Here is a 13,465-nt window from a genome sequence, read left to right as displayed (position 1 = left end):
AAATTCGGTTTCAGAAATTTTTTAACTCAATATATCTGACAATTTTTTGAAATGAATAATTTAAACATAATGTAGCTTTATGCTTTGCGATTTGTTACATGCAAAGTTTGGATGCCCTCAGTTTGTTATATACCAAATTATTATTTGCAAAATTGAGTTTTTTTTGTAGTTAGAACATAGTTGAAAGATGCCCGAGGGAAAAAGAGCCCGACCTGAGGCCACGAAGTCCCCTATGGTTTCTCTTTTGCCCGAGCCTATCTTCAACTATGTTTTAACTGTTGAAGAGTATGTTTTTGCTCTTTCTGTTTGTTTTTGCGGCTGTTTTTCCTTTCCCCCCACCTCGTATGAGCATCAATTTTATGATGTAATGAGTAGCTTTACAAGGTTAATTATGAAGACCAAATATGTTTGTCATGGCCCGATTAGTCCGCAGGGGGCTATTCTCATGCGCGAAGGACCGAATGGGCGAAAAAAATTGTGGGCCAAGGACCGAAGACAAAATCAGCCGAAAGTCAATTTTTAAAAGAAACAATTGCCATTCAGTTAAAATGAATTAAATGAAGCAATATTTAGCTTTTTTCATTACGAAACCCTTGAAAGGTAAAATTTGAAAAGCCGCAAGTCAATTTTTAAAAGAAACAATTGCCATTCAGTTAAAATGAAGCAATATTTAGCTTTTTTCATTACGAAACACTTGAAAGGTTCAATGACAATTTGAAAATTTTGCATATTTCTGCCGTTTTATATTCAGCCAATATCAATACTCCAGTCCCTGGAAATGTTTACTTTCTTTCCAAGTTTTAGATTACTGAAATCTTATTGGCTAATTACTATTTTAGCGCATTCGGTCCTTCGCGCATGAGGGATTCCACCTAGTCCGCATGCCAATTTTTTTGTTAATCGGTTGGTGGGAACAGTAATTTTACTTGAAAAAAACTACAGGTGGGGGGGGGAGGGAGGAAGGAAAAAAGCCGTTTTTGCTCTTTCAATTGTTATAATGGGGCTTCTTTCAAAAAAGAGCCCGGAAAATTGTGAAAAATGCGCGAAACTATGCAAATGATTTCTTTTTTCATTCATGCGTTCTAATATTTCATTTTTCATTCATGCCTTGTCGTGAAAGAACACGTGTGAAAGTGCAAAAACGTACTCTTCTTGTATTTGGTGCTGAATCGCATCGACAGTTTGTTACCATATGTATCTGCTTTATTCGTGACTAGTTTTTGTCGTTTGTTAAGCTTGCCTGCTGAGTGGATAGTGCGTGAGACTCAAAATCTCTTGATTGCAGTAGGTCGCAGATTCGAATCCTGCACGTAGCCGAGTTTTTGCTAATTCGAGGCTATTTTCTACTTTTTCGCATTTAACTTGATAGAGCTGTTTTTTCGTGTTCTCGCAGGTGTTTCCGAAGCGCAGCTTCGCCTCTGTGTTAATTTTGGTCTTTATTGAGACAAATTAACAGCTGCAATCTTCGCTATTGTTTGTTTCAGAAAAGCGCTTGGGAGCTGTTAGATGAACTGATGCCTCTAGTAGTGTACAGAGAGAACATCGGAGATCCAGGAAGAGAAAAAGAAAAGATCCCGGATAGTCACTTCAATGCCAATCCGACTAGTATAGGCACACGCACACAAAAACGTTTGGCTGAAGTTTCCAGAAGTGGACAAGGACGCAGAGGAAGTACTTTAATAGGCGGTGTAGGAGGGTGGGTTTGGGCCCTTATTGGAAGACAGGTTCTACTGGCTCTCATTCTGCTATCTCTCCTTCTCCTCAGGTTGTTTCTGGTCCAAGGGGGAGAGCTGCCAACTTTCACTGCGTAAGTTTGCTTGAAACGTGTAGTTATTTGAGAACTTAAAAACTAATTTTTAAATGACAATGAATGTTGTGTAGAAATTTATATAGGTCATGTTTTTTTTTTTAAGAATCGATGAACATAGTTTAGACTTTTCAAGAGTAATGAACGTAGTGAAGACTCTTATATAGGTCTCACTGATTTTTTATTCAGGAAAAGTCTTAAAAGTCTCTAATAATTACAGCTGTGAATTCATACATATTGATGCATTTATGAATGCACTTATTGAGTTCAATTGAAATTCATCTGCTGAAATTGACGTAAATAGCGCTCTCCAAATACGAATGTGGAAATGGCGCAAAAAACGTGAACGATTTCTATTTTGAAAGTGGAATTTAATTTTTAGATTTCCAGCGGAATAAAAACGTAACCTCTTGATCCAGTTTTCTCTAGTTGGGTTCATGTTATCAAAAAAGCGCCGATCATAAATTATTCTAGAAATGCAAAGAGGTTAAATTGCGTCTATTTTTTTCTTTGAAAATCGAAAGTTCAGATTTTTTCAAGAAAGTGTTTTTTTAATGTTTACTTGCGTTCATTACTCTTTTCCAATCTTCGATTGGCTATGTTATATAGGTCGTGACGAAAAAAAAATCAGGACAAGTATTAAAATTTGTTCAGGTTCAAGTTCCTTTTTCGTAGTTTGAAATTTGATTTCTTTTAATATTAGTTCATCTTCTTTGTTAAAAGGGAGGCAAACTCCACTATCAAACAGCGAAAATTTAAAGGTTCCGAAAAACGAAATCGACTTCCAGTTTCGGAACTGATTTGTAAATTTTCGCAGATAAATTTAAAAAATCAATTATTTCAGTTTTCTCTAAACGGGATATTTTTTGCGAGAAAATGCCTGTCCTAAACAGTATTTGAAATTCAAAGAGTTTCAACGTGATATATTTTTTCTTCAAAAAGTGTTCAAAACATTTCAATAAATTTCCAATTTTCATGAAATTCTAAAGCTTTAGTTGGGTGGGTTGTTAGAGTACTCTCAGGAGTTGCAAAATTGAACTCCAATTATGACTGCTCAAACCCTTGTTTTCGAGATATAAAGCTTTTTTTTGATTTTTTCAAAAAAATTTCAGAAAACTTCAATTAATTTTGTTTTTCAAAATTGGAGATTCCTAACCCTGTAGTTGGGTGCTGTCAGAGTACTCTCAGCGGTTACAAATATTTCCTTCTAATATGACTGCTCAAATCGTTGTTTTCGAGATATGACGTTTTTTGTGGTTTTTCAAAAAAATTTCAGAAAATTAAAATGAGTTTTTTTTTCTTCAAAGTTTGATATTCCCAACCCTGTAGTTGGGGTCTGTCCGAGAACTCTCGGTAGTTGCAAATCTTGCATCCAAATCCGACTACTCAATTGCTTTTAGTTGCCGAGATGTGACGTATCTTAATCTATTATAAACTTAGCTATAAAAAATTTTCACAAAATTTTATGGTTTTTAAAATTTGAATTAAAAACGAATAAAAAACTTTACATTTTTCTTTATGCAATGAGTGCAATGAAATATCCTAATTTGGAACGTTTGCCATCATAGTTTCGAAAACTTTCAATCATGTCCAATAAGACATCGTGTGACAATTTTCCTAGTTGAAAGATGAACACAATTTTTTTTGTGAGTTTCAGGTTTGACAACCCAGCCGCAATGTCTCCGTCCCCTACTAGGGAGTTGAGTCTGCACTACTTACTACCTGTGAACTGCTGGTTGCTACTATGTCCCTGGTGGCTGTGTTGCGACTGGTCCATGGGCACCATTCCTCTCATTGACTCCCCACTGGACCCAAGGAACGGCTGCACTCTTCTGTTCTGGGTTGCGTTCGTCCTCGTGTGCAGACGCTGCTTCTCGCCTTCCTTCTCAACTTCTGTGCCTAACTCTCGACATCGCACGCTTCTCTCGGCTCAGACTGCACTCGTGAGTATCTTCTTAATAGATGTTATGGCAAGCTTCTACAGTGATATCGTATGCACATGCGAATCATACCACATGTATTGTCACCATTAACATCGTTGAAGCTTTGATAGTTTTGCCTATATACAACTGGTTTACCTTGCTTCAGGCCGTGGCACTAACTGTGTTTCCCTTTGTGCCTGCGAGTAATCTCCTGTTCCCAGTTGGGTTTGTAGTGGCCGAAAGAGTGTTATATTCACCCAGTGCCGGATTTTGTCTGCTGGTGGCATTAGGATTTAGACAGCTTCTCAGACATGTCCAAAATAGCGCATTTTTATCATCTTCATCATCGAATAATGCTTCTTCTGTAAATTATCCGACTGTCTATGTCAGCAAATGGTGGTCTAGATTTGTGTACGGGGGTCTACTGCTACTCTTGTGTTCTTTCTTTGCAAAAACTGCGATAAGGAACCACGACTGGTTAGTTCTTAATTGGCCGAATAGCTTTTAAGTTGCGGAATCGATTGGTTTATAGAAATTGGTTATAAATTTTTACCTATTTTTCATATAAATATCCAAATTGAAAGTAACCGGGGTACATGTATGATAGTTGGGTCCCTAAGAAAGCAAGTGTGAAAGAATTTCTTCGGGAACCCATCTAAATTTTAGGGACCCAACTATCGTGCTTGTACCGTAACTCCTAAGTGAGAGATACATTGTTAATGTTAAGGTAGTTATAAATCTGTTTTCAAGCTATGTGCGCTACTAAAATCTATAAAATTTTATAGTTTAACATTTGAAGAGCACCAGCTTGAGCAGACATTGAAGGCTATCCAACCTGTTTGCAGTGCCGCGAATTAACCGAACGAATAAATTTAATCTCGAAATATGAACGAATGTTTCTTAAATAAGTTCGTTCAACTTAAGCGAAACTTGACGATTATTTAAAAATGCTCTTATTTTCGCCAGATTTACTGGTGTGCATTAAGTTTCTAAAATTCGGACCCAAAAGTTCGAACAAAAAATGGGTCAGAAAAGTACTCATTTCGGGTCTTTTTCGAGCCCTTTTGTTTGATCAACAGATAGTGCAAACTATCTATTCACGTTGGTCTTAAACCATCTTAAAATGAACGTAATTTTTAGAACATTTTAGTTCAAAAAACGGATAACATATCCAAATAAATATTTTTCGGTCTGATAGTAAAAAAAACTTTTAATAAAAAAATCATTTATCAGCTAAATAACAGTAAGAACTTTTCTTTGAACAAACAAACCTGGTGTTTTTGCATCAATTCACTTATCTTCAAGCAACTTTAAATGCTGAAGCGTAGTTTAAGAAAAGATCCGTTAATCTCATATCTACCCTTCCCAAGAGTTTCTTAATTGTTTAAATTTAATCTGTCGTTTACACTTTGAAATTTTATTGCTCCTTCTGTCTTTTTGAGAAGTAGAACTTCATGCTTCAGAATGAATGAAAACTGATTTTGAAGTTTATAACCATTTTTTATTTGTAAAAGAACGAAGTGATTCTCAGTTATATCGGTATTGATTTTTTCCGGAAAAAATTGTTCACGCTCAAAATTGATTTTTCGCTGTTTGACTTAGTTTTTTTTTAAGTTCACTTCATTTCCTTTGTTTAAATGAAGGGAATTCACTATCGAATAGTAAAGGGAAGGAAAAGGTCAGGTAAAACTTGAATGACTTCTAGTTTTAAAAATGGACTTTTATTTCCTAAAGTCCCAGCGGAATAAAAAATCGCCAATTGATTCAGTTTTCTGTAAATGGGATATTTTCTCGAAGAAATGCCGATCATAAACAATATTTGAAACTCAAAAAGCTTCAACGTGATATTTTTTTCTTCGAAAATTGAAAAACGTTTCCTCGTTCTTTTACACTTCCAACTGTCTGTTGGCTATAATCGCTGTCTTCATGAGCACCATTGCCTTGCTTTCAGATCCATTTTTTCATTGATTTTTCAGCCGATTTGCTCTGATAAGCTTATGAAATAGCTGTGTATAATTGAGAGACAAATCAGATAATTGCCCAGGGTGGCAGGATCATTTTGTTTCGTTCTTTTTTGAAAAAAAACTTTTTTACACTACAATGTTCTAGAATAATCTAAGACTGTGATTAATAATGACACTGACTTATTGAAAGTTGGGACAACTGCATGTTCCATGTATTAACGTCACTTTTAAATCCATTCAAATGTGGATTCCAAGAAGTCTCGTGAATAGTTCTTAAGAACGAAATAATGCAACAGAAGCTTGGTGTAATCTTGTGCCTGAAGTCGAGAAATTGCAGTGTTCGAGGACATCTAGAAGCCAGAATTTGATCATCAAAGAAAAGAAGCGGAAATAAAGATAATAGAATCACGAGCTTGTGATATAGTAACCAACTGGAGCTAAAAATGTTCAATTTCTGATTCATATGAGATTTTCTGTGGGACTAAAGCCGTCTGTACAAAGTGAACGATTCAATAGCGGAAACACTTGCATCAACAGTAATTTGAGACCAAAGTTTCGTTACACATAATTAACCTTGTATCTCTACAAGGACAGTCGACTATGATACAACTTAGATAGTTTTTTAGTACCATTCACATAGTGAAGCAGGTTTACCTGCTGTCTCCACGAATGGAATATTATTACTTGTCTAATTACTCTTGTATTTGTACAAGGACAGTCGGCTATGATACAATTTTTGATAGTTTTTTAGTTCCGCTCGCATAGTGAAGCAGGTCTACTTGCTGTCTCCGCGAATGGAATATTGTTAGTAGTCTAATTATTCTTGTTTTTGTATAAGGACAGTCGGCAATGGTTCAATTTTGTTTTTAGTTTTTTTAGTAACCTTTGCATAGTGAAGCAGGTTCACCTGCTGTCTCCACGAATGGGTTTTTGTTACTAGTCTGTGGGCAAGGACAGTGGCCTATGAAGCAGGTTTTCCTCTGTATCCTTGAGTGAAATAATGTTGCTAGTCTAATTACTCTTTTATTTGTTCAAGGACAGTCAACTTTGATAGTTTTTTAGTACCATCCACATAGTGAAGCAGGTTTAACTGCTGTCTCGGCGAATGGAATATTGTTACTAGTCTAATTATTCTTGTTTTTGTATAAGGACGGTCGGCAATGGTTCAATTTTGTTTTAAGTTTTTTTAGTAACATTTGCATAGTGAAGCAGGTTCACCTGCTGTCTCCACGATTGGTTTTTTTTACTAGTCTGTGGGCAAGGACAGTGGCCTATGAAGCAGGTTTTCCTGCTGTCTCCTTGAGTGGAATAATGTTACTAGTCTAATTACTCTTTTATTTGTTCAAAGACAGTTAACTCTGATACAACTTTGATAGTTTTTAGTACCATTCACATAGTGAAGCAGGTTTACCTGCTGTCTCCACGAATGGAATATTATTACTTGTCTAATTACTCTTGTATTTGTACAAGGATATTCGGCTATGATACAATTTTTGATAGTTTTTTTAGTTCCGTTCGCATAGTGAAGCAGGTCTACTTGCTGTCTCCGCGAATGGAATATTGTTTTTAGTCCAATTATTCTTGTTTTTGTATGAGGACAGTCGGCAATGGTTCAGTTTTGTTTTTAGTTTTTTAGTAACATTTGCATAGTGAAGCAGGTTCACCTGCTGTCTCCACGAATGGGTTTTGTTACTAGTCTGTGGGCTATGAAGTATGTGGGCAAGGACAGTGGCCTGTGGAGCAGGTTTTGCTGCTGTATCCTTGAGTGGAATAATGTTGCTAGTCTAATTACTCTTTTATTTGTTCAAGGACAGCCAACTCTGATACAACTTTGATAGTTTTTTAGTACCATCCACATAGTGAAGCAGGTTTACCTGCTGTCTCGGCGAATGGAGTCTTATTACTAGCCTCATTATTCTTGTAATTGTACAAGGACAGTCGGCTATGATACAATTTTTGATAGTTTTTTAATTCCGTTCGCATAGTGAAGCAGGTGTACTTGCCTTCTCCTCGAATGGAATATTGTTACTAGTCTGTCGGCAAGGACAGTGGGCTATGAAGCAGGTTTACTGCTGTCTGCACGAATGGAATAATGTTACTAGTCTAATCACTCCTGTATTTGTTCAAGGACAGTCGACTATGATACAACTTTGATAGTTTTTTGTACCATTGGCATAGTGAAGCAGGTTTACCTGCTGTCTCTATCAAAGGAATATTGTTACTTGTCTAATTACTCTTGTTTTTGTACAAGGACAGTCGGCTATGATACATTTTCGATAGTTTTTAAGTTCCGCTCTTATCGTGAAACAGGTGTACCCTTTTGTCTCCGCGAATGGAATATTGTTACTAGTCAAATTATTTTTGTTTTTGTATAAGGACAGTCGGCAATGGTTTAATATTGTTTTCAAATTTTTTAAATAACATTTGCATAGTGAAGCAGGTTCACCTGCTGTCTCTACGAATGGATTTTTGTTACTAGTCTGTGGGCAATGAAGTCTATGGGCAAGGACAGTGGGCTATGGAGCAGGTTTTCCTGCTGTCTCCACGGATGGAATAATGTTTTTAGTCTAATTACTCATGTATTCGTTCAAGGACAGTTGACTATGATACAACTTTGATAGTTTTTAGTACCATTAGCATAGTGAAGCAGGTTTTATTGCTGTCTTCGCGAATGCATTATTGTTACTAGTCTAATTACTCTTGTTTTTGTACAAGGACAGTCGGCTATGATACATTTTCGATAGTTTTTTAGTTCCGCTCTTATCGTGAAGCAGGTCTCCGCGAATGGAATATTGGTACCAGTCCATTTTTTTCTGTTTTTGTATAAGGACAGTCGGCATTGGTTAATTATTGTTTTTAAGTTTTTTTAGTTACATGTATAGTGAAACAGGTTCACCTGCTGTCTCTACGAATGGATTTTTGTTACTAGTATGTGGGCTATGAAGTCTGTGGGTAAGGACAGTGGGCTATGGGGCAGCTTTCCCTGCTTTCTCCACGAATGGAATAATGTTACTAGTCTAATTGCTCTTGTATTTGTTCAAGGACAGTCGACTATGACACAACTTTGATAGTTTTTAGTACCATTCGCATAGTGAAGCAGGTTTAATTGCTGTCTTCGCGAATGCATTATTGTTACTAGTCTAATTACTTTTGTATTTGTTTAAGGGCAATCAACTCTGATACAACTTCGATAGTTTTTTAGTACCATTCACATAGTGAAGCAGGTTTACCTGTTGTCTCCACGAATGGAATATTATTACTAGTCTTATTGTTCTTGTGTTTGTACAAGGACAGTCGGCTATGATACAACTTTCGATAGTTTTTTTTTCTGTTGGCATAGTGAAGCAGGTGTACATGCTGTCTCCGCGAATGGAATATTGTTACTAGTCTAATTATTTTTGTTTTTGTACAAGGACAGTCGGCAAAAGTTTAATTTTGTTTTAGTTTTTTTAGTATCATTTGCATGGTGAAGCAGGTTCACCTGCTGTCTCCACGAATGGGTTTTTGTTACTAGTCTGTGGGCTATGAAGCAGCAGGTTTTCCTTCTGTCTCCACGAATGGAATAATGTTACTAGTCTAAATACTCTTGTATTTGTTCAAGGACAGTCGACTATGATACAACTTTGATAGTTTTTAGTACCATTTGCATAGTGAAGCAGGTTCACCTGCTGTCTCCACGAATGGGTTTTTGTTACTAGTCTGTGGGCAATGACAGTGGGCTATGAAGCAGGTTTTTCTGCTGTCTAATTTTTCTTGTATTTGTGCAAGGACAGTCGGCTATGATGCAATTTTCGATAGTTTTTCATTTCCGTTCGCACAGTGAAGCAGGTGTACATGCTGTCTCCGCGAATGGAATAATGTTACTATTCTAATTATTCATGTTTTTGTACAAGGACAGTCGGCAATGGTTTATTTTTTTAAAATATTTTAGTTAGTAACATTTGCATTGTGAAGAAGGCTCACCTCTCTTCACGAATGGATTTTTTTACTTGTCTGTGGGCAAGGACAGTGGGCTATGAAGCAGCAGGTTTTTCTTCTGTCTCCACGAATGGAATAATGTTACTAGTCTAAATACTCTTGTATTTGTTCAAGGACAGTCGACTATGATACAACTTTGATAGTTTTTAGTACCATTTGCATAGTGAAGCAGGTTTAATTGCTGTCTTCGCGAGTGCATTATTGTTACTAGTCTAATTACTTTTGTATTTGTTCAAGGACAGTTAACTCTGATACAACTTGATAGTTTTTTAGTACCATTCACACAGTGAAGCAGGTTTACCTGCTGTCTCCAGGAATGGAATATTATTACTAGTCTACTTATTCTTGTATTTGTACAAGGACAGTCGGCTATGATACAATTTTCGATAGTTTTTCATTTACGTTCGCATAGTGAAGCAGGCCTACATGCTGTCTCCGCGAATGAAATTTTGTTACGAGTCTCATTATTTTTGTTTTTGTACAAGGACAGTCGGCAAAAGTTTAATTTTGTTTTAAGTTTTTTTTTTGTATTATTTGCGTGGTGAAGCAGGTTCACCTGCTGTCTCCACGAATGGATTTCTGTTACTAGTCTGTGGGCAAGGACAGTGGGCTGTGAAGCAGGTTTACTTGCTGTCTCCACGAATGGAATAATGTTACTAATCCAAATACTCTTGTATTTGTTCAAGGACAGTCGACTATGATACAACTTTGATAGTTTTTAGTACCATTTGCATAGTGAAGCAGGTTTAATTGCTGTCTTCGCGAGTGCATTATTGTTACTAGTCTAATTACTTTTGTATTTGTTCAAGGACAGTTAACTCTGATACAACTTGATAGTTTTTTAGTACCGTTCACACAGTGAAGCAGGTTTACCTGCTGTCTCCAGGAATGGAATATTATTACTAGTCTACTTATTCTTGTATTTGTACAAGGACAGTCGGCTATGATACAATTTTCGATAGTTTTTCATTTACGTTCGCATAGTGAAGCAGGCCTACATGCTGTCTCCGCGAATGAAACTTTGTTACGAGTCTAATTATTTTTGTTTTTGTACAAGGACAGTCGGCAAAAGTTTAATTTTGTTTTAAGTTTTTTTTGTATTATTTGCGTGGTGAAGCAGGTTCACCTGCTGTCTCCACGAATGGATTTCTGTTACTAGTCTGTGGGCAAGGACAGTGGGCTATGAAGCAGGTTTACTTGCTGTCTCCACGAAGGGAATAATGTTAGTAATCCAAATACTCTTGTATTTGTTCAAGGACAGTCGACTATGATACAACTTTGATAGTTTTTAGTACCATTTGCATAGTGAAGCAGGTTTAATTGCTGTCTTCGCGAGTGCATTATTGTTACTAGTCTAATTACTTTTGTATTTGTTCAAGGACAGTTAACTCTGATACAACTTGATAGATTTTTAGTACCATTCACACAGTGAAGCAGGTTTACCTGCTGTCTCCAGGAATGGAATATTATTACTAGTCTACTTATTCTTGTATTTGTATTTGTACAAGGACAGTCGGCTATGATACAATTTTCGATAGTTTTTCATTTACGTTCGCATAGTGAAGCAGGCCTACATGCTGTCTCCGCGAATGAAATTTTGTTACGAGTCTAATTATTTTTGTTTTTGTACAAGGACAGTCGGCAAAAGTTTAATTTTGTTTTAAGTTTTTTTTTGTATTATTTGCGTGGTGAAGCAGTTTCACCTGCTGTCTCCACGAATGGATTTTTTTACTTGTCTGTGGGCAAGGACAGTGGGCTATGAAGCAGCATGTTTTCCTTCTGTCTCCACGAATGGAATAATGTTACTAGTCTAAATACTCTTGTATTTGTTCAAGGACAGTCGACTATGATACAACTTTGATAGTTTTTAGTACCATGTGCATAGTGAAGCAGGTTTAATTGCTGTCTTCGCGAGTGCATTATTGTTACTAGTCTAATTACTTTTGTATTTAATCAAGGACAGTCAACTCTGATACAACTTGATAGTTTTTTAGTACCATTCACATAGTGAAGCAGGTTTACCTGCTGTCTCCAGGAATGGAATATTATTACTAGTCTACTTATTCTTGTATTTGTACAAGGACAGTCGGCTATGATACAACTTTGATAGTTTTTAGTACCATTTGCATAGTGAAGCAGGTTTAATTGCTGTCTTCGCGAGTGCATTATTGTTACTAGTCTAATTACTTTTTTATTTGTTCAAGGACAGTTAACTCTGATACAACTTGATAGTTTTTTAGTACCATTCACACAGTGAAGCAGGTTTACCTGCTGTCTCCAGGAATGGAATATTATTACTAGTCTACTTATTCTTGTATTTGTACAAGGACAGTCGGCTATGATACAATTTTCGATAGTTTTTCATTTACGTTCGCATAGTGAAGCAGGCCTACATGCTGTCTCCGCGAATGAAATTTTGTTACGAGTCTAATTATTTTTGTTTTTGTACAAGGACAGTCGGCAAAAGTTTAATTTTGTTCTAAGTTTTTTTTGTATTATTTGCGTGGTGAAGCAGGTTCACCTGCTGTCTCCACGAATGGATTTCTGTTACTAGTCTGTGGGCAAGGACAGTGGGCTATGAAGCAGGTTTACTTACTGTCTCCACGAAGGGAATAATGTTACTAATCCAAATACTCTTGTATTTGTTCAAGGACAGTCGACTATGATACAACTTTGATAGTTTTTAGTACCATTTGCATAGTGAAGCAGGTTTAATTGCTGTCTTCGCGAGTGCTTTATTGTTACTAGTCTAATTACTTTTGTATTTGTTCAAGGACAGTTAACTCTGATACAACTTGATAGATTTTTAGTACCATTCACACAGTGAAGCAGGTTTACCTGCTGTCTCCAGGAATGGAATATTATTACTAGTCTACTTATTCTTGTATTTGTACAAGGACAGTCGGCTATGATACAATTTTCGATAGTTTTTCATTTACGTTCGCATAATGAAGCAGGCCTACATGCTGTCTCCGCGAATGAAATTTTGTTACGAGTCTAATTATTTTTGTTTTTGTACAAGGACAGTCGGCAAAAGTTTAATTTTGTTTTATGTTTTTTTTTGTATTATTTGCGTGGTGAAGCAGTTTCACCTGCTGTCTCCACGAATGGATTTTTTTACTTGTCTGTGGGCAAGGACATTGGGCTATGAAGCAGCATGTTTTCCTTCTGTCTCCACGAATGGAATAATGTTACTAGTCTAAATACTCTTGTATTTGTTCAAGGACAGTCGACTATGATACAACCTTGATAGTTTTTAGTACCATGTGCATAGTGAAGCAGGTTTAATTGCTGTCTTCGCGAGTGCATTATTGTTACTAGTCTAATTACTTTTGTATTTGTTCAAGGGCAATCAACTCTGATACAACTTCGATAGTTTTTTAGTACCATTCACATAGTGAAGCAGGTTTACCTGCTGTCTCCACGAATGGATTTTTGTCTCTAGTCTGTGGGCAATGAAGTCTATGGGCAAGGACAGTGGGCTATGAAGCAGGTTTTCCTGCTGTCTCCACGGATAGAATAATGATATAATGGAATATTGTTACTAATCCTTTTTTTTTTGTTTTTGTATAAGGACAGTCGGCATTGGTTTGTTATTAATTTTAAGTTTTTTTTTAGTTACATGCATAGTGAAACAAGTTCACCTGCTGTCTCTACGAATGGATTTTTATTACTAGTATGTGGGCTATGAAGTCTGTGGGTAACGACAGTGGGCTATGGAGCATTTTTCTCCACGGATGGAATAATGTTACTAGTCTAATTGGTCTTGTATTTGTTCAAGGACAGTCGACTAT

The 13,465-nt window shown here is 36.4% G+C and overlaps 1 protein-coding gene across 4 annotated transcripts in view; it reads left to right on the top strand.

Moving 5' to 3' along the window:
• The window catches only part of LOC134850757 (protein O-mannosyl-transferase TMTC3-like), a 53,568-nt gene that overhangs the window by 6,949 nt on the left and 33,154 nt on the right, over positions 1-13,465 (top strand). For all 4 annotated transcript variants that reach the window (XM_063866621.1, XM_063866622.1, XM_063866619.1 and 1 more), the window contains 3 exons: positions 1,485-1,807; positions 3,465-3,750; positions 3,896-4,206. In XM_063866621.1, coding sequence (XP_063722691.1) covers positions 1,485-1,807; positions 3,465-3,750; positions 3,896-4,206 — 920 coding nt within the window. The remainder of the gene's footprint in view (positions 1-1,484; positions 1,808-3,464; positions 3,751-3,895; positions 4,207-13,465) is intronic.

Source organism: Symsagittifera roscoffensis, chromosome 1 (genome assembly GCF_963678635.1).
Source record: "Symsagittifera roscoffensis chromosome 1, txSymRosc1.1, whole genome shotgun sequence".
In the NCBI taxonomy this organism is placed as follows: domain Eukaryota; kingdom Metazoa; phylum Xenacoelomorpha; order Acoela; family Convolutidae; genus Symsagittifera; species Symsagittifera roscoffensis.
This window is presented reverse-complemented; position numbering and strand designations above follow the sequence as displayed.